A 26,479-nucleotide genomic window follows, 5' to 3' on the forward strand; every position below is an offset into this window, starting at 1 on the left:
TTGTGGTCTGACAAAAACAAGATTTTAATCGCTATGGTGCAAATGTGAAAAAGTATTATGTTTCCATTTTCAAACAAAAAAAAAACAAATTTTTCATTTCCAGTTGCAATATTCCTGCTCAATTACTCTGAAATTTAGGTACAAGCAGTTTTAACTTTTGACTTAACAAAACACACCTATCCAACATCACACATGAGGTGCCCAACCATTACATTTTACCAGAAGTTTTAAAAATAGCATCATCCACTTAGAACCTTTGCCATAAATTCTAACTTTCATTTTTAAATTTCTTAAACTTTCTTCTGTTATGTTTTATTTTAAAAACACAGTTGGCATTAGGAAGTAATTTATCTGAGTTTAGTTTCTATTTTATAAATGAGTTAAACTAACACTTGTTATTATGTGTCTTTGTAAATACAATTCTGTGTATCATGTCAGAAATGCACACTTTTTTTTTTTATGTTCCATTTGATATTGCTTTTTGTTGTATAAAATTTTCTGTATCTTTGCTATTTACTACAAAAAAAAAAAAATCATCTTTATTTCTCCAAAATTGTGGTTGCCATGTACACCCCTGAATGCTCTGTATTGTTTTTTCTTGTCAGTCTCGAGGCAAAGCACAAATGTCATGTGTCACTGGTGGAGATGTAAATCCAACCGAAGGGGTGAGATCTAGCTTTTCCCCTATAGGAGCCTGGAAGGTGAAGTTTTGCAGTAGTGTAGTAAAGAAGAGAAACAGCTCCATTTTAGCCAAGTTCTCCCCGGCACAACTTCTCTTACCTAGAAGAAATAAACACATGCTTATACTGTAAACACATGCGCTGTGTTGCAATGTGTTGAATAAAAAAAAGAATGAGGTACTTTTTTTTCTGTGTGAATGCAATTATGGATGCATAGGAGATGAATGGGTAGATGCAAGGCAAAGTGTCGAGATGCAATAAACACAAAAACATACTTGAGGGGCACACCCAAAAAATGCTATACATTTAAGATGGTGCTGCTATAAGACCAAAGACAGTACAAAACAGATTATAGCGCATACATGCAAAAATGACATTTATCCTGCAAGGCTAGTTAAAAACACCTGAACATATTCAAAAATACGGGGGTTTGGTCACACTATATGGTCATATAGTGCTAAGCTATTAAGGAGATAAACTCCTCTATATGGGAGAACTGAAGGGATTCTTCCTATACACTGGTGGCCACTAATGTGAGGTAATGCGTAGTAGTGGGCTTAGCACTATATGACCATGTCTTTGGTCTTATAGCAGCACCATCTTAAATATATAGCATTTTTTGGGTGTGCCCCCTAAGTATGTTTTTGTATTTTGTATAGACTCTGACCAGGTTCTTGGGATGGAGCACCCCTCCCCCTCTTCATTACCTCACATTAGTGGCCACAAGTGTATAGGAAGAATCCCTTCAGTTCTCCCATATAGAGGAGTTTATCTCCCATGGTTGAGACACAGGTTCTTTCATTCTATTAACAGGTTAGGACCCACTAATTTCGGGGAAACTTTGTCGCAGTAAGTGGGCTTAGCACTATATGACCATATAGTGTGACCAAACCCCCGTATTTTTGAAAATGTTCAGGTGTTTTTAACTAGCCTTGCAGGATAAGTGTCTTTTTTGCATGTGTTGCATCTGTTTTGTAGATGCAATAAACACCACACAACAATAGGAAATGCAGAAGAATCCCAGTCATGTTCCTTATAGCAATCTAACCTTGAATATCTTGGTTGCTAGGGTAATCAAACACTAATGTGAGAAAAGTCCAACAGATGATCTATATTCCAACAGATCAAAGTGAAATAAAGGTGCTGCATAAAGCGCTAATGCAAATGGAATCCAACAGTATCCTCCACTAGGTGACGTCACCAACATATAGTTAGAATGTACTCTTACCCCACAATATAGACTCTCTATTATGGAAGGTCAAATGCGCTTTTAGATATACCAGCTCCAGACATCAATAAGGAAGTAGTGCAGGCAGTACACGTCTCTCCAGCCATTCCTCCCACAGCAAAATCAGAACCTCATGTCAGCCAAACAACACCCAAAATAAATAAATGGGGCTTCCAATTGTGTAAAACCCTTTAAAGTGGTTGTAAAGGTTCGTTTTTAAAAAAAAATAACAAACATGTCATAATTACCTCCACTGTGCATCTCGTTTGCACAGAGTGGCCCCGAACATTTTCTTCTAGGGTCCTTTGGCAGCTCTCACGGCTCCTCCTCTCATCAGGTAACACCCTAGGAGAAGCACTCTCCTGGGGGTTACATTGTGGGAACGCTCCCCAGTCATTCATTGGGCACCATAGCTGCCGAATGTATGTCTTAGCCTCCCCCCGGTGCCCGCATCAATGGATTTGATTGACAGCAGCGGGAGCCAATGGCTGCGCTGCTATCAGTCTATTCAATCAAGTGCAGAGAACCCTGGGAAGAGGAAGAGTGCATGTCCGCCGGGTCAAGTTCAAGGGCTCAGGTAAGTAAAACAGCTGGGCTAGGGGGCCGGTGACAGACAGAATTTTTTTCACCTTAATGCATAGGATGCATTACGGTGAAAAATCATAAGGGTTTACAACCCCTTTAAGGTGTTTATTAAATTACATGCACTAAACAGAAGATCACTGAAGGTGCATCAATGTTAGAAAAACTGCAGCATGAATCTTTAAAAGAAAATCGCAGTGACTGGGATAGCATCTCCTCGCCCCTCAGTGATCGATAGGGTAAGAGTAGATCCTAACTATATGTTGGCGATGTCACCTGGTGAAGGATACCGTTGGATTCCATTTGCACTAGCACTTTATACAGCACATTTATTTCACTTTGATCTGTTGGAATATAGATCATCTGTTGGACTTTTCTCTAGTTAGTGTTTTTTGCAGCGCAACTTTTTTTATTTGAGTCAATGTGTCTATCTCTCACGTACTGTTGCTGCTTTCTGGTTATAGTTTGTTACACAAGCGCAGTATGATTTTTGTTTTTTTGTGCTAGGGTAATCAAAAAATGGACTGGACATTTCTAAACATGTAAATGTAAAGTAAAAATGTTGTCGATCCATAAAAATATTGTTTTACTATTCAGTTTTATTAAGTGACAATCAATATGCCATGTTTTAGGGATGCTTCGTTAGTTGTGTGTGGATGTAAATGGGTCAAGACTGGGAGTGGGGCTCAGTAACAATGAGTGATAATGTGATAGTTTTTGATTTTCCAAGCTTTTTAATAGGTCTAAGAGGAGATTGGTTAAATTTACAGGTAGAAAGTAGTAAGTAGAACCCTTCTGAAGGTAATGATAAGTTCTTATCTAAATGTACAGTGTATTGACTTTGGATTACCTGCTGAAAATGGCAGAAATGCTTCTTTTTTTAAGAAATTTCCCTTTGAATCAAGAAAATGTTGTGGGTAGAACTCTTCTGGCTTCTCAAAGTAACTCTCATCCCGAAGTACAGAGGCCAGTAATGGGATCACATAGGTTCCCTGTACGATAAGGAATTCAGGTCAGTTCCAGCCAACTTGTGTACATACCATAGACTCTGATAATAATGAATAACATCAAACACTGTTCTTACCAGGCATCTAGCTTTAATAAGACCTTATACAGATCATGCAGTTTCCAGATGAAATACACTCTAAAAAGCTTTCAATTTGTATTACACTGGATGAACTGGTACATTTAGCACATATTCTGCTATAAACAGTAGTGCAGGCAAAAGTGGATAATTACCTTTACTCCCTGTCCCATAGACACATTAGAGAGTCTCTCCAAAATATAGTTTATCCCTTTATGACACTTGCCATAAAAACAAGTATCCCCTTTTACTCCTGTTCCAGTGAAAATTTAGATTTTTCCCTTACCTACAGTGGCAGTAGTGTATTTAGGTTCTGTGCTGCCCTAGGCCTGACTAAACTTGTGACCCCCTAATTTAAATATGACCCACCCCTTCCTGTCAGGGTCACACCCCTTTCTTTTTAAGACCCGACCTGAAATTTTCAAGTGGGGAAACTAGTTCTTAGGGCCTGGGGGGGGGGCATTGGATTCCCTTCATTTGCATAGATTTCCTCTTAGTTCCTGTGTGGCTATGGGGCAGGAAGTGAAGGGAAATCTCTGCAATGGGACAGGGATGGTAAAAAATAAACTGACAGGGGCTATAGTCCCCCTTAATCCTTCCAAAAACAAAAATTAAAGTGTTGCCTATATTTCTTCTTTAAAGGGGTTGTAAAGGTAAAACTTTTTTTCCATAAATAGCTTCCTTTACCTTAGTGTAGTCCTCCTTCACTTACCTCATCCTTCGATTTTGCTTTTTAATGTCCTTATTTCTTCTGAGAAATCCTCATTCCCTGTTCTTCTGTCTGTAACTACACACAGTAATGGGAGGCTTTCTCCCTGCTGTGGAGAAAGCCTCTTGAGGGGGAGGGGTGAGCAGGAGGGTCAGGATGCTCTCTTCTTTGCAGATAGAGAAAGGAGCTGTGTGTTAGTGAGCATCCTGACACTCCTGCTCGCCCCCTCCCCCCTCAAGAGGCTTTCTCCACACCAGGGAGAAAGCCTTGCATTACTGTGTGTAGTTACAGACAGAAGAACAGGAAGTGAGGATTTCTCAGAAGAAATAAGGACATTTAAAAGCAAAATCGAAGGATGAGGTAAGTGAAGGAGGACTGCACTAAGGTAAAGGAAGCTATTTAGGGAAAAAAAGTTTTAGCTTTACAACCCCTTTAAGCACAAATTCCTGATCATTTTATGGAGAGGACTAACAAGATATAACCATGCCAATGGTGCAGCAGAAAACATATAGCACAGTACGGAAAACGTACGCGGTGACGTGGCCGCGCCGTTGCCGCGACGATGGTGCGGCGACGTGCGCGACCCTGGAAGGTAAATACTTCCACGCATGCGTCGAATCACTTCGACGCATGCGAGGGATGGGGATCGGTCTGACTTATCCGGTGAGTCTGTACAGACGTCCGGATCAGTCCGACGGACAGGTTTCCAGCGGATAGATTTCTTAGCATGCTAAGAAAGTATTATCCGCTTGAAAACCGGTCGGCTGGACAAATGTCCGCCGAAAAATGTCCGCTAGGCCGTACACACGACCGGATTTGTCTGCTGGAACTGATCCGCGGATAAATCCCAACGGATAGATCCGGCCATGTGTACGGGGCCTAACAGTGTAGCGCAAGCCGGCGGGGACTCTTTCCGTGCTGCCCCCCTGCAAAGTGCTTCCCTAGGCCTGGATACAGCAATGTACAGTGGTCACCTATACAAAAGGGAGGGTGAATCCCCCCAACAAAAACAGACATAAAATTAAAACTGCCTTGTTCATCATATAAAATAAAGATCATATTTTTTTTGCTACCAAGAAATTAGGCTAATGTGTGATTACAAGAAATTGCAAGGGAAAGGCAGGTAAGTAGGAGAGCTGATGAAATACTTTAATAGATTAAGCTCAAATCTGATCCGCCTAGTTGATGATGATGTTTAAGAGAAGGGGTCACCTTCCCAGTGGTGTGAGAAAAAAGTCCCCTTAAAGTGGAGGTCCACCCCAATTTTTTTTTAAAAAGCCAGCAGCTACAAATACTGCAGCTGCTGACTTGATTAATGGACTTTTAATTACCTGTCCAGCGCGCCTGCAATGCCGGCAGCCGAGGCCGAGCAATCGCTTGTCTCTCGACTGCCCTCGCCGCCACCCTCGGTGAGGGAATCAGGAAGTGAAGAATTGCGCCTTCACTGCCTGGGTTCCCTACTGTGCATGCATGAGATGTGCGCCCTCACTGGTCCTCGCTGTCTCCTGGGACCAGTGTGTTTCCCAGAAGACAGTGGTGGGTGACGCGAAGGGGCGTGACTCCCGTGGGAGTCTATTCCCGGAAGTGGGTGCAAATACCTGTATTATACAGGTATCTGCACCCCTCTCAAATGTGACACCGGAGGGGGGTAGGGTTCAAAAAAGCGGAGGTCCACTTTTTGCGTGGACCTCCGCTTTAAGGTATGACATGCCAGATGTCTTGGCTTCCCAAGTCTAATGAGACTTAGGTGTTCATCTAGTTTTACAGATTCCTAACCTGCAAGCATAAGACATTAAAAGGCCCTGTGTAACAGTGTGCTCAAGTCATGTGGGGAATTGGCATGGATGTGGATCAGGGGATGGAATGAAAGGGATTTACAACCAGCCATCCCACATGTGTGGCGGGCATAGGGATTGTATTGCGTACCAGGACTGTAAATTGGGAGGTTTGTCCACATTAATTAAGCAGCTAGTGGGCACCTAAACCTGCTTATCAAAGAAAGACGTTTAATCATAAGCGGCCCTATGATTATGCAACTCGCAATGAGATATTCAGATCAGAACAACAAGACAGAGCAACGCTTGCTTATCTAAATAAAAAGTAATTAATCTTTAACTAGTCAGAAAATAAAAGTTTAGGAAAAGGTTGTGCTCTGGGTGGCCCTTATTGCTGCTTAAAGAAAACTGCTGATATCAGAATCCCAGTGACTGATTGTTATAGCAGGAATATATCCTTCAGCATAGGATTGCAATACATAAGTGAGAGATCTTACTAAATTTCAAGAAGGGAAAGATCCTTATAGTACATATGCAGGTTGGATATGGGGGTACTCAGATTAAACTGTTTTTAATGACATAACTGTCATTTTTATGGTGGTGGTAAATAGTACATTGGTTTAATATTTTTCAAACTGTTTTTTTTTTTTTATAAATAAAGGTATTTGTGACTGCAAATGACTTCTATTCTTTTTTTTCATGAATTTTAGCATGGCTATAGTTAGTGAAGGATGCATCATACACATGACATTAAATTGACATGTATGCAGAGAAAAAGGAAGAACATTTATCAATGGGAGAAGAAGCTATGCGTTTTTTTTTTATTATTATTTGTATTAAGGCAGTGTTTCTCAATTCCAGTCCTCAGGCCCCCCCCAACAGGTCAGGTTTACAGGATTTCCCTCAGATGAAAAGGCTGTGGTGATTACTAAGGCAGTGAAACTGATCAAATCATCTGTGCAAAATAATGGAAATCCTGAAAACCTGACCTGTTGGGGGGGCCTGAGGACTGGAATTGAGAAACACTGTATTAAGGGAAGGGAGTGGAGTCATGTCAGATTGCCTGGTGACACTTACATCGATTTACTCTGCAACACAGGTCATTGGTTCAAATCCCAGCCATGACCCCTACACTACCATGACACTACCTGCCTAGAGTGTGCATGTTCTCCCTGTGCCTGTGTGGGTTTTATCCAGGTACTGCAGTTTCCTCCCATTCTCTAAAGACCTGCTGGTAGGTTAATTGGATACTGTCTAAATTAGCCCTAGCACTAAGTGTATGAATGTGAGTTAGACCTTAGTATGTAAGCTCCTTAACCACTTGCCTACTGTGCACATACACCCCCTTCCTGCCCAGACGAAATTTTAGCTTCCGGCACTGCGTCGCTTTAACTGACAATTGCGCGGTCGTGCGACGTGGCTCCCAAACAAAATTGACGTCCTTTTTTTCCCCACAAATAGAGCTTTCTTTTGGTGGTATTTGTTCGCCTATGTGGTTTTTATTTTTTGGGCTATGAACAAAAAAATAGCGTACATTTTGAAAAAAACCCACAATATTTTTTACTTTTTGCTATAATAAATATCCCATTTAAAAAAAAAAATGTTTTTATCTCAGTTTAGGCCGATACGTATTTTTCTACATATTTTTGGTAAAAAAAATAAACTACAAATAAAATCGCAATAACCGTATAGTGACTGGTTTGCGCAAAAGTTATATTGCCTACAAAATAGGGGACATAATTATGATTTTTTTTTTTTTATGATTTTTTTTTCTAGGAATGGTGGCGATCTGCATTTTTTTTCGGGACTGCGACATTATAGCGGACACATCGGACACTTTTGACACATTTTTGGGACCATTCACATTTATACAATGAACAGTGCTATAAATATGCATTGATTACTGTATAAATGTGACTGGCAGGGAAGGGGTTAACCACTAGAGGGCAGGGAAGGGGCATAGTGAGTGTTCTAACTGTAGGGGGAGGGGGGTGACTGGCAGAGGTGACTGATCTGTGTCCCTATGTACAAGGGACACAGCATCGGTCTCCTCTTCCTGACAGGACGTGGATCTCTGTATTTACACACAGAGATCCACGGTCCTGCTCAGTTACTGGGCAATCGCGGGTGCCTGGCGGCCATAGCGGCCACCGGGCACGCGCATTGTGTTCCCAGTATGCGCGTGCACGTTCCTGTCAGAACAATAGAGTATTCCGCCCGCTGTCATTTGACGGCAGACGGGTGTCAATCGGTTAAAGTGGTTGTAAAGCTTTGCGTTTCTTCACCTTAATGCACCTTGCACTCTCTGCCCTCTCCCCCGAGCCCTCGTTTTACTTACCTGAGCTCTGAATCTCTGTGGCCGCGATCCCGCATTGCTTTCCCCCAGGCTCTTCATTGGAAAGATTGATAGCAGCACAGCCATTGACTCCGGCTGCTGTCAATCAAATCCAATGATGCGGCCGCTGGGGGGCGGAGCCGAGTCATACAATTGGTGGCTATGGACGCTGATTATATGGCATGGGAGCACGCCCGCAAGCTAACCTCCCTCTGGAAAGAGCTTCCCAGAGGTGGTTAGCTCTTGCAGGGAGGAGCCACGAGAGACGCCGTGGCACCCCAGAAGAGGATGATCGGGGCAACTCTGTGCAAAGCAAACTGCACAGTGGAGGTAAGTATGACTTGTTTTTTTTTAAATAGCTGAACAGGTCCGACTTTGGATCCGACTTCAAGTCGCGCTGCATGAAGAAATCAATGTAAGTGAATGGAGCTGTCTTAATGCACACTACTGCAGTCGCTCCGACTTGAAAAAAGGTTCATGTACTACTTCAATCCCACTTCTAGGTGACTTGTACCCATTGATTTCAATGGAAGTCGCCTCCAAGTCGGATGCCCGTTCATAGTGAGGCAACTTTACAGGAAGTCGCCCCAGTGTGAACCTGTTCTAAGGCAAACCCCTCCCTCCCACAGGGGAACTCCACACCAAATTTTAAATAAAAAACCAGCATGGGTTTCCCTCCAGGAGCATACCAGGCCCTTGGGTCGGATATGGATTTCAAGGGGAACCCCTGCGCCCAAAAAATAGGCGTAAGGGTACCCCCAAAATCCATACCAGACCCTGCACACAGCCTGGCCGGTCAGGAAAGGAGGTGGGGAAGAGCGCGCCCCCTCCTGAACCGTACCAGGCCGCATGCCCTCAACATGGGGGGTGGGTGCTTTGGGGCAGGGGGGCGGAAAGAAGATAGCGGCGGTGCCCGGCAGAAGGGAGAAAGAATCTGAGAAGTCGGAAGACCCCCGGAGCTGGCTAATAAATTACTTTAAAAACCTGTCTAGTGTGTTTTTTTTCTTGACACTTCCCTGCCCCAAATCACCCACCTCCCCATGTTGAGGGCATGTGGCCTGGTACGGTTCAGGAGGGGGGGCTGCTCGCTAGTCCCCACCCCCTTTCCTGACCGGCTAGGGCTGCATGCTCGGATAAGGGTCTGGTGTGGTCTAGTATGGATTTTGGGGGACACCACGCTGTTTTTTATATAGGGAAGGCGGGGCCACCTGTCACGTGACCCCACACCCTCTGACACACCCTCTGCTACGTCACTGGGAAAGCCGGTCTTCCCCCTTGCGTCAGAGGGGGCGAGGTCACGTGACGGGTGGCCCGCCTCCCCTATATAAGAAATGTCAAAGCTTCAGTGTCCAGCGGAGAGAGGAGGTCGGCGATGGTGCGCTCTGGATGGATCTTCTCATCTCTGGACCAGAGATCACCCCCCGTTGCTGGATACAGACAACGTTGGAGCAGGAAGCCGGAACCGAGAGTGGATTACCACCGCTGGATTTTTTTTCTTTTTTTTTATTAATAAAGGACTTTTTTCTACGTGTGTGTTTTTTTCCAACTATTTACACTTCCTTCGTGAAATGGTAGGGGTACAATGTACCCCATTACCAATTCACATGGGGGCAGGATCTGGGGGTCCCCTTTGTTAAAGGGGTCTTCCAGATTCTGATAAGCCCCCCACCCGCAGACCCCCACAACCACCGGGCAAGGGTTGTGGGGATAAGGCCCTTGTCCCCATCAACATGGGGACATCCTGCCCATGTTGAGGGCATGTGGACTGGTACGGTTCAGGAGAGGGGGGGCCGCACTCTGTCCCCTCCTCTTTTCTGTGGCCGGCCAGGTTAACATGCTCGGATAAAGGGTCTGGTGTGGATTTTTGGGGGAACTCCATGCCATTTTTTTTTTAATTTGGGGTGGAGTTCCCCTTAAAATCCACACCAGACCTGAAGGGTCTGGAATGGATATTTGGGGGGAACCCCATGTCATTTTTTTTTAAATTGACTGCAGGGTTTGCCTTAATATCCATTCCAGACCTGAAAAGCCTGGTTATTGAATTTGGGGGGGGACCCCACGCTATTTTTTTTTTTTATGAATGAATTCGCTCTGAATTGCCAGAGCCGACAATTCATTATAGCCGCAAGTCAGTTTTGAATGTCTTTTTTTCTTTCAGAAATGACACTTTGTGCAGAGACAGTTCTATGTACGGGAAACATGCAATATTTTACATGCTAACTTTACACCCCCCCTAGGTACGAAATTTAAAGGAATATTTCACTTTTATTGTTTCACTTTTAGCATTATTAAAATCACTGCTCCCGAAAAAACAGACGTTTTTAAAACTTTTTTGCATTGATACATGTCCCCTGGGACAGGACCCAGGCCCCCAAACACTTTTTAGGACAATAACTTGCATATTAGCCTTTAAAATTAGCACTTTAGATTTCTCCCATAGACTTTAACAGGGTGTTCCTCGGCTTTTCGAATTTGCCGCGAACACCCCAAATTGTTCGTTGTTCGCCGAACAGGCGAACAGGCAATGTTCGACTCGAACATGAGTCCGACTCGAACTCGAAGCTCGTCCCTATTCAGGAGGTTTTCTTCATTCACATCATGATTGATGATATGCATGTTTTTCACATTTGTATGTGAGTAGTTTATCCCTAAGTTACAATTTTAATAAATGTTATTAGTAAAGAGCACTATGGTTTGCCTTTGTTTTATATGGCCACACATGACTGAATGAGATCCCCGGAGGAGGTCTGAGCTGTCTAGGTGCACTGTGAAGAGGAGTGGGGTCTACATAGTGAGAACCCGGGAGGAGGTCTGTCTTGTTCAGGAACAATAGGAGGAGGAGTTGTTTTCCCATGGCATCCTGAGAGATATGAATGAATGAAAAACTTATAAAGCGCGGCGCATGCGAACTGAATCGCTTCTGGGCGCTAGTTGTTCGTGTCTCATGACATCAAAAGAGCAGAGTTTTGATCTGTCTTCTGAAAGTCAGGTGGTTTTCCTCCAACCGAATGCTGGTTGATATAATCACAGGTGTGTGTGTGTGTGTGTGTGTGAGACTCTATAGTGGGCTCAACTTTTGGCATTCCAGCTAGAGGTGGTGGTCACTGAAGTCACTGGAAATTTATGAACTGTCACTGAAAGTTGCAATGGTGGAATTTTGTTATATTTGGACTTGTTTTATTTGTATTTGTTTATGGTTGCGCTACACTATATTTTGTTTTGTTCGATATATTGAGAGTCACATGTGGATACACTCTAAATGGCGTATGCAGCAATCATGTGAAGCCTATTAGTAGGCTAATTACATTATATATTGATTTCACATTATTATATTGATTATTGCACTGATTTTTTATATACCGTATATACTCAAGTATAAGCCAAGTTTTTCAGCCCCCCCCCCTCGGCTTATACTCGAGTCACCCTTTTGTGCCTGATCTCCCGGACTTTGGGGACCTGGTACCAAACTTGGCACACATATATCCCAACTCTTCCTCTACAAGTGTGCAAAGTTTGTTGGCCGGGGAGCACAGATTTTTCAAAGTCGGGCACCCCTTCCATAGACTCCCATGTTAAATGGTAATTTCTCCGGTAACTTTGGGGACCCGGTACACATGGCCTCAGATTTTTTTTCAAAGCCAGGCACCCCTTCTATATACTCCCATGTTAAATGTAAGTCTAGTCATGGACACAGTGAGGCATGGGCACAGTGAGGCATGGACACAGTGAGGCACAGTGAGGCATGGACACAGTGAGGCATGAGCACAGTGAGGCATGGGAACAGTGAGGCATGGACACAGTCAGGCATGTACATGGACATAGTGAGGCAAAGTGAGGCACAGTGAGGCATGCAGATGGACACCCTAGGCTTATACTCGATTCAATACGTTTTCCCATTTTTTTTGTGGCAAAATTAGGTGTCTTGGCTTATATTCGGGTCAGCTTTTACTCGTGTATATATTTTTATATATATATATATATATATATATATATATATATATATATATATATATATATATATATATATATATATATATATATATATATATATATATATATATAGGTTATACACATGGTGAAATACATGACGTGATCAAGGGCTGATACAGCTTAGCTTCTCTGACTAGCATTTGCTTGGTGGGAGCACATAGCTACCATTGAGAGAACATCTTCCCAATGGGAGGGCTCACAAGCCTTCTATCCTAGAGAAGGAAAGTCTGCCAAGGAGCCCTTTCAGAACAGTGCCCCTCTGTGTAATCAATAGTTTGGACCAGTCTTTTACAAAACAACTACCAGGGGATGGCCAGCTAAAGAGACAGACAGAAATCCCTGTACAGCACTCTTGTCGAAGAACTTTGGAACAAAGTATGGCAAAAGTTGTAGTACACGTTGTCCCTGGACACAGGGTTCCAGCAAGTCTGTTATGCCGCGTACACACGATCGGTTTGTCTGATGAAAACGGTCTGATGGACCATTTTCATCAGATGAACCGATCGTGTGTGGGCCCCATCATTTTTTTTTATCCATCGGTTAAAAAAATTAGGAACTTGTTTTAAAATGATCTGATGGTTAAAAAACCGATAGAAGGGGGGGGGCGTGGCGACCGAGCTCCGTGATGGCCGCATAGTCAGAGAGCTCCGCTCATCCGCCGGAGAATAACAGCCGCATCGAAGCCCACCAGCACCGGCCGCACACTAAGGCAATCCCGTCGGATCGTACGGACACCGTAGCACCCCGCAAGGATGACGAGACGCCGCAAGGACTCACTACAGCCGCGCAAGCTAGACAGCTACTTTGCTGCGGATCCCCAACATGGCGGCGGCCCAAGGCATCCACGGGAGGCTCCGACGGCAGAGTTGCCCAAAGAAGGATACGGTCCGGCACCCAGTCACTCCAGAGCTGCCGTCCTACACAGCGAATCGTCCTCTGGGACGCCAAGCCCCACCACTAGAAGCCCGGTGAAATCAAGGCAGCGGACCGCATCTCCTGCTAGGCCGCAGCCCGATCCTCAGATGGAGGTAAGCAAGCCTCACAACGCTGTAGCAGCACAGGGACGGTCGGAGGGGGATCCCATTACTGACTTCCCAACTACTAATGCCCCCATATCTGACACAACACTCAAGGAAATGCTGCTGTCCCTGAGGGCTTCACTGCATGCAGATCTCGTGAGGGGGATTAACAACTGCCATAAGGAAGTGCAGGCTCTGGGCGCCAGAATAGACAGGGTGGAGCACAAGATGGAGGATTACACATCCTCATACAATGTAATGGTGGAAGCCCACACTGCACAGGGAGAAGACATAGCTTGGCTGAAAGATAAAATAGCAGATTTGGAGGACAGATCTAGGAGGAACAACCTCAAACTGCGTGGAGTCCCAGAATCCATACCTCCTAACCAACTCCTGCAATTTGCTCAGGCCATGTTCTCCACTTTGGTGCCAGAATTGACTGTACAGGACCTCATTGTGGACCGAATCCACAGGGTTCATAAGCCGTCCTTTCTCCCAGATGAAACACCAAGAGATGTCCTATTAAGAGTGCACTTCTATCATATCAAAGATAAAATATTGCTGGCTTCCCGCAACCTGGATAATATCCCCTCTCAATACGCTGGCATAAGGTTGCTACCAGACCTCTCCAGACATACATTACAAAGGTGTCGTAACCTGGCGACCATCACCAAGGCATTGCGAAACCACAACATCATACATAAGTGGAAGTACCCAGCAACTCTCTCCATTACTCATAATGGGACCACGGTAGGGATTTCCACGCTGGAGGAGGGGATCGCTACCCTGAGGAAATGGAATATCTTACCAGAACAAGTGGCTGTCCAGGTGCCAAATGTAAACCCGCAATACCTACAAGGCGATTGGCAAATAGTGTCCCACAAGCGTTCGCATAAAAAGAAGAAGCAAACCGTAAATGGTGGAAACTCGTGAACCAACCTTTCACAAAATCAACAAATTCTCCGGGGACAGGGGATGAGTGTCTGTTCCTTACCTTTCTTATCCCCTCGACCCCTCCTGGTAATAAGCAGTAGTTTTCCTGCACTCGGATCAGTTTCAGGATCCTTTTCTTATGACCACTATGTTGACTGTTAATTTTTTGTTCTCAGTTTTCTTTTTTTCGTTCCCTTTTATACGTTCACCCTTTGATGCACACGGAATTTCAAGATACTTCTGGCCGTCCGGAAGCAAAACCTTTGCTTGTGAGATTCATCGCACACCATGGACTACGCCCGAGGTTTTGAAAAACGGGCACGCAGTGAGGAATCACATTACACTGTCATGCTACGACATATCAAATACTACTAATGTCGTTCAAGTGCCTATCCGTTAATGCTCGGGGTCTAAACCACCCTGCTAAACGATTCTCACTGTGGTACGAAGCACGCAAAAATAAAGCAGACTTGCTCTGTGTACAGGAGACCCATTTCCAACAGGACAAGGCTCCACTCTGCTCGCACCAAAACTACCCACATATTTTCATTGCTTGTACACCCAATCACAAGAAGGGTGGAGTTCTGATGGCCATTAGTGACTCAGTATCGTTCCAGCTCAAAGAGTCCTTTTTGGACGAGGGGGGGAGATATATCATAGTTACTGGCGACATGAATGCAAAACCCTACACGCTTGTCACACTCTATTCTCCAAACTCTCATCAGCTCCGCTTTATACGAAAAGTATTGAAAAAAGCTAAATCTATGCAATATGGCAACATGCTAGTCTGTGGAGACTTTAACTTGGTGTCTGACTTGTCGATGGATACTACAACCCAGCAGACTAAGGGCAAAGTTTCACTCCAAGCGCTACTTCACAATGAGGAACTATTCGATGCGTGGAGATGTCACCATGCCAATGAGAGAGACTACACATTCTTCTCTCATAGACATTGCTCTTATTCACGAATAGACATGTTCCTGATGGATAAATGGCTCCTTCAATGTGTAGAAACTGCTAAGATACATGACATAACGTGGTCAGACCACGCAGTGATTTCTATATCTGTTAGGGAAAAGGGTATCTCCTCCTCCCCCCCCATCTGGCGTTGCAATCCAAGATTGTTCCAAGAACCACATACACATAAAAAAATAGTGCAGCATATTGAAAATTTCTTTCATGACAACGAAGGGTCGGTTCAAGACCCCTTTGTGCTATGGAATGCCCATAAGGCATACCTGAGGGGAATACTTATCCAATTAGGGGCTCAGGAAAAGAGACGTCTTACCCAAAAGATCAATACATTACTCAAGGAAATTCATGATGTAGAAACGCTGAACAAACAAGCTCCCACACATAGTCTAATGAGTAAACTGGCCAAGCTCAGGGACTCATTGAGGGACCATCTCTCCCAGCAATATGATAAACACCTGCGACGTTTACAACTGAACTACTACGCTAACGCTAACAGAGCAGGCAAGTATTTAGCAAACAGGCTGAAAGCAGTACGCACTAAAACTAGAATTCCTTTTCTTATTAATCCCACAACACAACACAAAATTCTTGACCCACAAGATATTGCGAATCATTTCGCTGATTATTACAGCTCATTGTATAACTTAAAAGAGGATAGTGCCACGCCTCAGCCATCTGTGGACAAAATACACTCCTTCTTACAGAGACTACATCTCCCTTCCCTTTCAGAGCAACAACTTGAACACCTTAACGCTCCCTTCTCAATCCAAGAAATAGAACAGGTCATAGACACTCTCCCAAATGGTAAATCGCCAGGGCCGGATGGTTTTTCTAATGAGTACCTTAAAATATTTAAAAGTATTTTAACTCAGCATATAAAGCCGGTATTCTCCTCAGCCGCAGAGTCCGCATCCTTTCCCCAGGAAATGTTAAAAGCACACATAGTTACACTGCCCAAACCTGGCAAGGACCCTACTACCCCAGCCAACTTCAGGCCGATCTCTTTGCTCAATTCTGACATCAAGGTATATGCTAAACTGTTGGCCAAAAGATTAATGTCTGTTATTCCATCACTTATACAACGAGACCAGATGGGGTTTGTGAGGGGGAGACAAACCTCCGATGCTACTAGGAGAATTGTAAACGTATTGTATTCTGCCGTGACTAGCCGAACGCCTTCTCTGTTGTTATCCATTGACGCAGAGAAGGCGTTCGACAGGGTCCATTGGACCTATATGCAAATGGTACTTTCAAGCTTTGGCTTCAGAGGCCATATATTGTCAGCTGTATTAGCACTATACTCCTGCCCATCTGCTCAGGTGCACTCAGCTGGATTCCTATCCAAGGTCTTCCCACTGACTAATGGTACCAGGCAAGGCTGCCCTCTTTCGCCAACTATATTTAATCTCATGATTGAACCACTAGCCGAAGCAATTAGGTCACACCCTTCTATCACGGGATTCCAGTTTGGTTCTAGCTCCCATACCATAAATCTCTTTGCAGACGATGTTATTCTGCTGTTTACCAATCCGTTAAAATCTCTGCATCAAGCACATAACATCCTAACGGAATTTGGAGCAATATCATACTACAAAGTGAACTTTAGCAAATCCCTGATTCTAGACTTGGGAGTACCTTCCACAACGCGCGCCTCACTACAGGAACAACTGCCATACTCTTGGAGTAACAAGGGTATCACCTATCTCGGTATAACCATAACTAAAAACATCTCGACCTTAGTTAAAACAAATATGACCAACCTAATAAACAAACTGGAATCCCAACTGAAGGACATGTCAAAAAAAGAAATCTCATGGATGGGAAGGATATCGGCCTATAAAATGATGATCCTACCACAAATTTTATATATATTCCGTACGTTGCCGGTCCATATACCAAAGAGATTCCTTAACCGACTTTCAAGTATGGGTTGGAAATACATCTGGGGAAGGAAAAAAGCTAGGTGCCCTCGCACTATTCTTATTGCACATAGGAAGGTGGGTGGGGCAGGGTTGGTAGAACTGGCGGATTATTTATGGGCGGTTAGATTGGACCACGTGAAATATTGGATGAGTACTAAAGAAACCCCACTTTGGGTGGACATAGAAAAGACTATAGCGCCCACGACTGATTTAAAATTGCTACTTCTTAGTGACAAATGGTCTCCATGGGACTTTGCAAATCTTTCTCCACCCATACAGATCTCGTTGAGTGCATGGAGGCTATGCCTTACACGCCATAGAGTGGACGCTCAGGAATTACCCTATGAACTCCCAATAACATTGTTGGAAGCTAAAATTCCTTCACTGTCAGCAAAAGATCTGATGAACAATGGTATTACCCATATATCAGACTTCTATGACGGTCCCAAGCCCAAGTCCCTAGCACAAATAATGACGCAATTTGATTTGCCTGTTAACAAAATGTTCACCTGCCTACGAATCTTACACTTCCTCAAATCATATGCTAACCCAGAGATACGCGTGCCAACTAGACTATGGAACTTTTATTCTGACAACGACGAACCAAAGAAGGGTACAGCAATGTTTTACAATCTCTTACAGGATAAACTGACCTTCAAAAAAACAACTGCAATGGAAAGATGGGAAACCGATCTTGCCACCCCCTTCACTAATATACAGTGGCAGGACTCATTTAAAGAGATTCATAGAGCCTCCCATTGTGTTGGACATTGGGAAATGACGATAAAAATTGCCAATAGATGGCATTATACACCATTCAGACTGGCAACATACTATCCAGCGCTATCACCACAATGCTGGAGAGGCTGTGGGCAAATAGGTAATCTATTACACATGTTTTGGCACTGTCCGAATATTCGGAGTCTATGGAACCAAGTCTTCTCCTTTATTTCCTCTCTGACGGGAAATTTGACCCAACCCTCTCCAGCATTGGCAATTCTCCATCTAGGCGTAGAACGGTTTCTCATAGAGCATAGACCGGTTGTTAGCCACGTCCTTCTAGAAGCAAGAGCGACCATTCTACGCACTTGGAAAACAAATATAACTCCGAATCTCTCTGATATAGTTAGAGTAGTCCATAGAAACCACACGTTCGAACGTTTGATTGCAATTAATTCTCTACAATGTTGTCGATTTGACAAATGTTGGTCTATCTGGCCCAAGAAATGATTACATTGTGCTAATGAACTGTATTGCGTGCAAAGTATATTGTGCATCTTGAGTGTGTCGTGTATTTCGTGTGTATCGCCCAACATCTTTTTCCTTTTGTTTTGTTTTGTTTTGTTTTGTAATGCTTTATACGAAAGTCTTAATAAAAACATTGTGATAAAAAAAAAAAAAAAAAAAAAAAACCGATAGAAAAAAACGATCATCTGTGGGCACGTCCAGTATCAAGTCGACACATGCTCGGAAGCATTGAACTTAATTTTTCTCAGCACGTCATTGTATTTTACGTCACCGCTATCTGACATGATTGTTTTTTTAACAGATGGTGTGTAGGCAAGACTGATGAAAGACAGCTTCATCGGATATCTGATGAAATAATACATCAGACCGTTTTCATCGGATGAACCGATCGTGTGTACAGGGCATTAGGGAACACAACCCTACATTTGAAGACAACAAAGAACAAATATCACACTACTTACTTTTGGTAAAAAGTATCCTTTAAAATTAACATCCTCTGCGGTGGCATGTGGAAGGTTGGTCGGTAATATGTTTGAAAACCTCTGAATCTCATGTATAACTGCATCTGTATATGGCATCTTCTTTCGGTGCTCAATCTGAGGAACAGCCGATCCAATAACCTTGTCTATCTCATCGTAGACATTCTCTAAAGTCAGCAATGGAAATAAAACATAAATATGCAGTAAAAGGAGAAATGTAGCCAAAATAAAATCAACCAGTAAAGGTCACGTCAGGTCATGTTAGATTATGTTGGTTTATAATGTCAGGTCACATTTGTAAATAATGGAAAAAGAGTGTTCTTCAGAACCGGACACTGTGTGTAATGGCTACTTTGAAGGCTACTTTTCTAGCCAGGAGCACAAACAAATGAATAGAATGTTTTCCTTTTCTAAATGGCAAATTCAATTTGAATGCTTTCTTTCTAGCCAAAGGTACAACAAGTTGATGGAATGCTTTTCCTCTATATGGCGAATTCAATGGTGCCATGCAACGGTAGTTAAATATGTGTTTTTTATGCATATTTATAGCTAAAGTTTGTCTTTCGCCAGATTGTAAATGATCTAAATAATTTTACTTACTATCTGAAAAATCTTTTTTTTGGGGTTTTATTTATTTTTATTGAGAAACATGCTTGATTTACAGAGTTCAAGTACCCAGATCACAAAAAAGTACAGTTTAGACACTTCATAAGATTATTTATACAAAAAGAAGTTGTCCGTATACAGAGGATAATTAACCAACGAAAAAAGGTTAAGCGTTTGTTAACCCAGAAAAAAAAAAAAATTAGATACTGTTCCCTTAAAGCATGTTTTACAGCACAGTGCTTGTGCTGTGTAATTTGGCCCCCTGTATCACCTGAAATACCTGGCTGATCCTGCCTGATTCTACACTCCCCCCTGTAAGCTGATCATGATATATCAGGGCTGCTGAGCCCTGACACCATAGTCAGAGTACGTCCCTCTGTCAGACGCTGCTATCTGCAACTCTCCTCTGTCTCCCTCTGTCCTCCTCTCCTTCCCCTCCCTGCCTGTCAGCTCTTACTAGTGCTGCTCTGCTCCTCTCCTCTCCTCTACCTACGGCTTAAAAACTATGTTATCTTTATACCATACCCTCTGTTAGATAACAACCTGTATCCTGGTGCCTGTGCTCTATAAAAGAAAGCAGATTTCTACCTGTTTTTCACAGCGATCACATGACTCCATGCTCTCTGCTCCTCTCCTCCCCAACTGATGTCAGTAGGAGAATCTTGACCCTGCCCACTGGAGATATCAGACAGGGAGAGCAGAGATCCTGTAGTCATGTGATCATTGGAAGACACTGTGAAACCAGTAGAAATCTTTTTTTTTTTTTTTTTATAAAAGCACAGGCACTAAGATACAGATTGTTTTCTGACAGAGGGCATGATATAAACATGAGATAGTGGCTTAACAACCACTTTAAACAAAAACAGTATCATTTTACAGGGGCATAGAAAAAGTGCACCCACTCGAACAAGTATGAAATGTCTGTTCATGAAGTTTCAAGACCTCAGTCACCTGCCTCTCAGATGTAATAACACTCTTTAGTATAATAGGATGGGGTGGGGGGGGGGGGGTTAAAGGTCTAAAAGAAAGTCAAGATATGGAAAAGGATAGAAAGAGTAAAAAGGGGGAGAGAGTGGGGTTCGGGTTGGATAGAGAGTAGATCTTCTATAGTGGAGTTAAGAAATATTTTTCCTGCCTCTTTTATCTCTTTACTTACTCACTGATGGTTTCCTAAACATACAGTATAAATAAAAAAAAACCTTTGCAACATTCTCCCTGCTTCTTTCAATAATGTGCTTCAAATATGCAGATAACTCCCAAATTGTGCAACATCAAAGTGCTACAATTCCAGTGCAAATTTCAAATTAATACAATAACAAAAAGTGCTTTGTGCAGAATATCCTTTTCGCTCATTTAAGTCTTTATGAACCTTGCTTTGTGCACAGTGGGGGTTATGGTGTGTGGTTGTTTTTCAGGGATTGGGCTTGGTCCTTTTGTTCCAGTGAAGGGAACTCCTGAAACGTCAGCATACCAAGACATTTTGTAAAATTTCCTGCTCCCAAATTTGTGGTAACAGTTTGGGGACGGCCCCTTCCTGTTCCAACATGACTGCGTACCAGTGCACAAAGAAAGGTCCTGCCAAATATGGGTTTAGCAGGAGTGTAGTGCCATTTGAGGAAAAACTGCTTAAATTTAACTTCCACAATCATAAATGAAATTGAGGGAACATGTGTTGGTTGCAGGTTCTTGTTTTTTTTTTTTGGTTATCTGATAAGGAGGTATGAATCTCACAATCCCAAGAAGTTAGATAGCGAGGATATGAGAGGGCTTCAAGATTTAAAAGAGCAAAATAAAACTGAAATGTTGTTTTTCAAGGGAGAAAATTAGGAAAAACATTTTGAAAACAGAAAAGTCTCGTACACACGTTCGGATTTCCATCGGACAAAGCCGTGGAATTTTGTGCAAAGGGCGTTGGCCGTGAATTTGTTCTGCATACAAACGGCAAAACTTTGTCGATTAACAAACAGAAACAAAGTGGTTTTCTGCTCTTTAGCGCCACACTTTGGGCAACTTCTGCTAATGAACGTTTGTGAGGCACAGAGGGTCAGGGACAGTTATTGAACATGGCCCAGATTGGTGAGTTGGTTGCTCATTATCAAATATTTGGTGTAATTTACATCTGCTTTGTATTTGTATCCAATATTGATATCATTACCTTTTCAAAACAATCATGCAAATGTATTTTCTCTGAAAGTAATCTATGTATCCTAATGAATTTGTAGTGATTTTTGTTTCAATGCCTTATTCCTTATAGATCATTTCTTTATTTTCCAGTATGACCTGTATTAGCTCCTGATGAAGCTCTATCTAAGCTAAACATGTTGGGCATCCTTGATACAGGTTTTCTTGTGGCTCTCTGTTGAGCCTTTCATGTCCTTTGTGATGATATTGTGTTTGTTTAATTTTTTTTTTTTTTTAAATGTATATATGTAAAACAATAAATTATATTTATATCTATTTGACTTATTGGTGTTGATTTTGACACCTTCAAAATCCCAGGGTTTGTTACTCTTCCCATTTGCTTTTTTACCAACTTCGGCTAATGTTGTCATATGGTTAGCACTGATTCTGAGCATGCGTGTTTGTACTTTGGATTTCTGTACACACGATCGGAAAATCCGACAAGACATTTGTTGTCGGAAAATTTTAAAGCATGTTATCCCACATTTGCTGTCCGAAATTCCGACAACAATTGTCCGATGGAGCGTACAAATGGTCGGATTATCCGACAAAACCCTGCCATCACACAATTCCTGTCGGAAAATCTGATCGCAAGTATAAGGCATTAAGGTCCTTCAATGACTGCAGAGTTTTGGGCAGTGACTTAATAAATTAACACACTAAGGCCTAGCAGCAGATATCCATAAAGGAAGGCACAGGCAAAGAAGTGAGAGACTCCAGAGGTAACATGATGTAAGAAAAATGGTTTGTGAGGAAACCAGGACTGAAAGTATGCATCCATAGAGTCAGGTAGGAAGTAGGAATGGCCCAATAGATGGTATTTGTGGGTAGTTAAAGGACCAGCTGTATTTTGTGAGAATAGAGTCCCACATTGCTTTAGATCAGTGGTCTCCAAACTGCGGCCCGAGGGCTGGATGTGGCCCTCTGCTTGCCTTTTTCTGGCCCATTGGCCACTATTCCTCCCACTGATACAAGACACTATTCTGCCACCTGCCACCAACAATGGGGCATCATTTTTTCCACTCACACCAAAAATGGGGTACTATTCCTCCCTATGATACCAGGAACCGGGCACTGTTACTCCCCCTAATACCAAATGTGGCAATGCTTACTCCCACTGATGCCAGGAACATCTCCACTCCTGCTGGCCATAGTCCGGCCCTCCTAGAGTCTGAAGGACAATAAACCGCCCCTTTGTTTAGAATGTTTGGAGACCCCTGCTTTAGATGATATGATTAGTGAAAAGGTATGATTCTGGTTCTTAAGTTCTGGGTGCACCCAAATACCAGTGACGCAAATAAAGTGTGCTTGATTGGTGACTGCTTAAGGTAAAGAATGACACACAAGAGGTCATCACAGACACCTGAACCTCACATACTGTATAGTCTCCTGCTGTCTTTCTGGGCTTGGTATCAGAGAGATCATTTTGATGCTTGCTAGACGTATAACAGCAAAGGCTTTCTAAATAAATCCCAACCTTGATCAGCACTTGTGGAGAAAACTTAGAATGCTTGAAGAGTGATGACTCTTATGCCGCGTACACACGATCATTTTTCGGCATGAAAAAAAAATTGTTTTAAAAACATTTCATTTAAAATAATCATCATTTTTCGGGTACTGAAAAATGACAATTTTTAACGACGTTTTAAACAATGTCGTTTTTCGGGTTGTAAAAAATTATCGTGTGTGGGCTAAAACGACGTGAAAAATCTGCGCATGCTCAGAAGCAAGTTATGAGACAGGAGCGCTCGTCCTGGTAAAACTACCATTCGTAATGGAGTAAGCACATTCATCACGCTGTAACAGACAGAAAAGCGCGAATCGTCTTTTACTAACACGGAATCAGCTAAAGCAGCCCCAAGGGTGACGTCATCCGCATGGAACTTCCCCTTTATAGTGCCGTCGTACGTCACCGCACTTTGCTAGAGCATTTTTTTAAAACGATGGTGTGTGGGCAATGCCGTTTTAATGATGAAGTTGGAAAAACTTTGTTTTTTCTAAATGCCAAAAAACGTATTTTTTTTTCATGCCGAAAAATGATCGTGTGCACGCGGCATTAAGCTTGGGTCTTTAAAGGGGAATTCAGGAATAGGCAGGAAACTTGGAAAATATCTTCTGTGAATGAGCACATGATGATAGAAACAAAGGTAATAAACAAAACACTGGGGTTGATTTACTAAAACTGGAAACACGATCTGGTGCAGCCCTGCATTGAAACCAATCAGCTTCTATTTTTTTTTGTTTTGTTTTTTGTCAAAGCTTAACCACTTGCCGACTGCCTAACGTAGATATACGTCGGCAGAATGGCATGGACAGGCAAAGCAATGTACAGGTACGTTGCTTTAAATCTGCCACCTAGTAGGTGCACACGCATGCCCACCCGCCAGCTCCGTGACCGTGTCCGCGGGACCCGCGGACTCGGTGTCCGCAGGTGTTCCACGAACGTGTCATGGAGTGGCAGAATGGGTTGATGCCTATGCAAACAAGGCATTTCCCTGTACTGCCTAGTGACAGGACAGTGATCTACTGCTCCCTGTCATCAGAAGCAGTGATCCACACAGTTAGAATTACTCCCTAGGACACACTCAACCCCTTCCTCACCCCCTAGTGGTTAACCCCTTCCCTGCCAGTGACATTTACACAGTAATCGGTGCATTTTTATAGCATTGGTCGCTGTATAAATGATAATGGTCCCAAAGTAGCATCAAAAGTGTGTGATGTGTCCGCCGCCATATCGCAGTCATGATAAAAATTGCTGTTTGCAGTCATTACTAGTAAAATAATAATAATAATAATAAAAATGCCATAAAATCATCCCATATTTTGTAGACGCTATAACTTTTGCACAAACCAATCAATATACGCTTATTGTGATTTTTTTACCAAAATAATGTAGAAGGATATATATCAGCCTAAACTGAGGAAAAAAAAAATACCTATTTTTTGGGATATTTATTATAGCAAAAAGTAAAAAATATTGAATTATTTTCAAAATGTACGCTTTTGTTTTGTTTATAGTGCAAAAAATAAAAACCACAGAGGTGATCAAATACCACCAAAAGAAAGCTCTATTTGTAAGAAAAAAAAGGACGTCAATTTTGTTTGGGTGCATTGTCGCACGACCGCGCAATTGTCAGTTAACGCGACACAGTGCCGAATTGCAAAAAATGGCCCGGTCATTGGGCAGCCAATTCTTACGGGGCTGAAGTGGTTAATTTAACAAGTGTACATGTGGTTTGCAGTAAAAGTTTATTTTCTTCTCTTTGGTCCCTATGTGGTTTCTACATCTCCTAAAGGTAATGGTTTCAACTCAGTTTTATTCTGTTATAGGTTTATCAGCTAATCATAGGTGTGTGCACAGGGTTTGCCAGGTGTGCCTGGGCACACCCTAATCACCCAGTGTGCTATGGATTCCCCCTGTTTCCTGTCTCCCCCCTGCAGTGCTGCCAGCTTCCCTCCTCTCCTCTTAGGAGCTGGGGGAAGGGGTTGGTAAATATTTCATTAATTGGCCCCTTCCTTTTCTGAATGAAGACAGTGAGTGATCTGTGCTCATCGCTCCTGTCTTCATTCTTAACTGAAGCATCGAAAACTGTAGAGAAAGAGACTGGGGAATTACTGTCCTTAGTTTCTTCCTCAAAAGTGAGACATCAGGAGTCTGTTTAGACCCTTGATATTTCACCAAAGCCCAATAATGGGGCTCCAAAAAAAAAAATCTATATTTTACAATTGTAAAAAAATTATAAAAAAATTAAATAATGAAAAAAAAAAACACTACTGACGCCGTCCCCTGTCCTACTGACACCAATCTTTGCTCTACTGACACGGTCCACTGCTCTGCTGATACACACACATTTGTATGTGCTCTGGGGTGAACAACCTAATGCAATAGGCTGTGCACACCAATGCAGCTAATGGTTTATATATTTTATAAAGAGATACAAGTAAACAGCAAGGGGCTCTGCCCATCAGACTATATGACCTTCAACAGAGTTTTCACTATTGGTGGGATTAACGCCATTATTACTTTGAATCTCTGGATATTTCATCATTAGCAGAAGCCCCCATCTCAAAGTTGTTGAAGTTGTCTCCATTCCAGCAATAAATAGATTGTTAATGAGGACTGTTAAATTATCATTGTGGAAATACTTTGCAGATTCAAGCTTTTCCTGGAAAAAAAAAAGAAAAAAAAAGAATTTAGATAGCAGAAGCAAAAAGGTGGCTTTTTCATATATACCGTATTTGTAGTCAGTGTCTTCACTCGTGATACGTGATAACCTTAATGACCAAGACCTGCGGTGTGCCTTGGCCTAGCTGGTCGGTACGCCTAAAAGAGGGCATACCCTTAGATAAGAGAATGATAATGACTGATGTCCGAAATGAAATGAAATAGATGAAATGAAAAAAGGGGGACGGGAGGGTGGGAACCAGGAAACAAGCCGAGGAGGGACCTGTAGGAGGAGGAGAGATATATACCCCCAGACTCCTCCTACAAATCCAGGCTAGCCTGCGGCCAGCCTTCTGACTTGTAGTCAGTGTCTTCACTCGTGATAAGTGATAACCCTAATGACCAAGACCTGCGGTGTGCCTTGGCCTAGCTGGTCGGTACGCCTAAAAGAGGGCAAAAAGACACAAATGTAGGTCAGTAAAGAACTTTATTGAAAGGATAACATTTAATCTAACAACGAGGCAAACGCCCTGCTAACCTCCGTACAGGGTTCAGGAATGTATCTGCT

General features: G+C 42.7%; 1 protein-coding gene across 4 annotated transcripts in view; it reads right to left on the reverse strand.

Annotated features, from left to right (window-relative positions):
• Nucleotides 1–26,479, reverse strand: part of LOC120936162 (cytochrome P450 2K6-like) — an 81,179-nt gene continuing 54,700 nt past the window's right edge. For all 4 annotated transcript variants that reach the window (XM_040348310.1, XM_040348312.1, XM_040348313.1 and 1 more), the window contains exons 7-10: nucleotides 25,771–25,912; nucleotides 18,942–19,126; nucleotides 3,341–3,482; nucleotides 1–780 (exon numbers count right to left, since the gene is read on the reverse strand). In XM_040348310.1, the coding sequence (XP_040204244.1) occupies nucleotides 602–780; nucleotides 3,341–3,482; nucleotides 18,942–19,126; nucleotides 25,771–25,912 (648 nt within the window). In that variant the 3' untranslated portion in view covers nucleotides 1–601. The remainder of the gene's footprint in view (nucleotides 781–3,340; nucleotides 3,483–18,941; nucleotides 19,127–25,770; nucleotides 25,913–26,479) is intronic.

The sequence above is a fragment of the Rana temporaria genome, chromosome 4 (genome assembly GCF_905171775.1).
Source record: "Rana temporaria chromosome 4, aRanTem1.1, whole genome shotgun sequence".
NCBI classification, from domain to species: domain Eukaryota; kingdom Metazoa; phylum Chordata; class Amphibia; order Anura; family Ranidae; genus Rana; species Rana temporaria.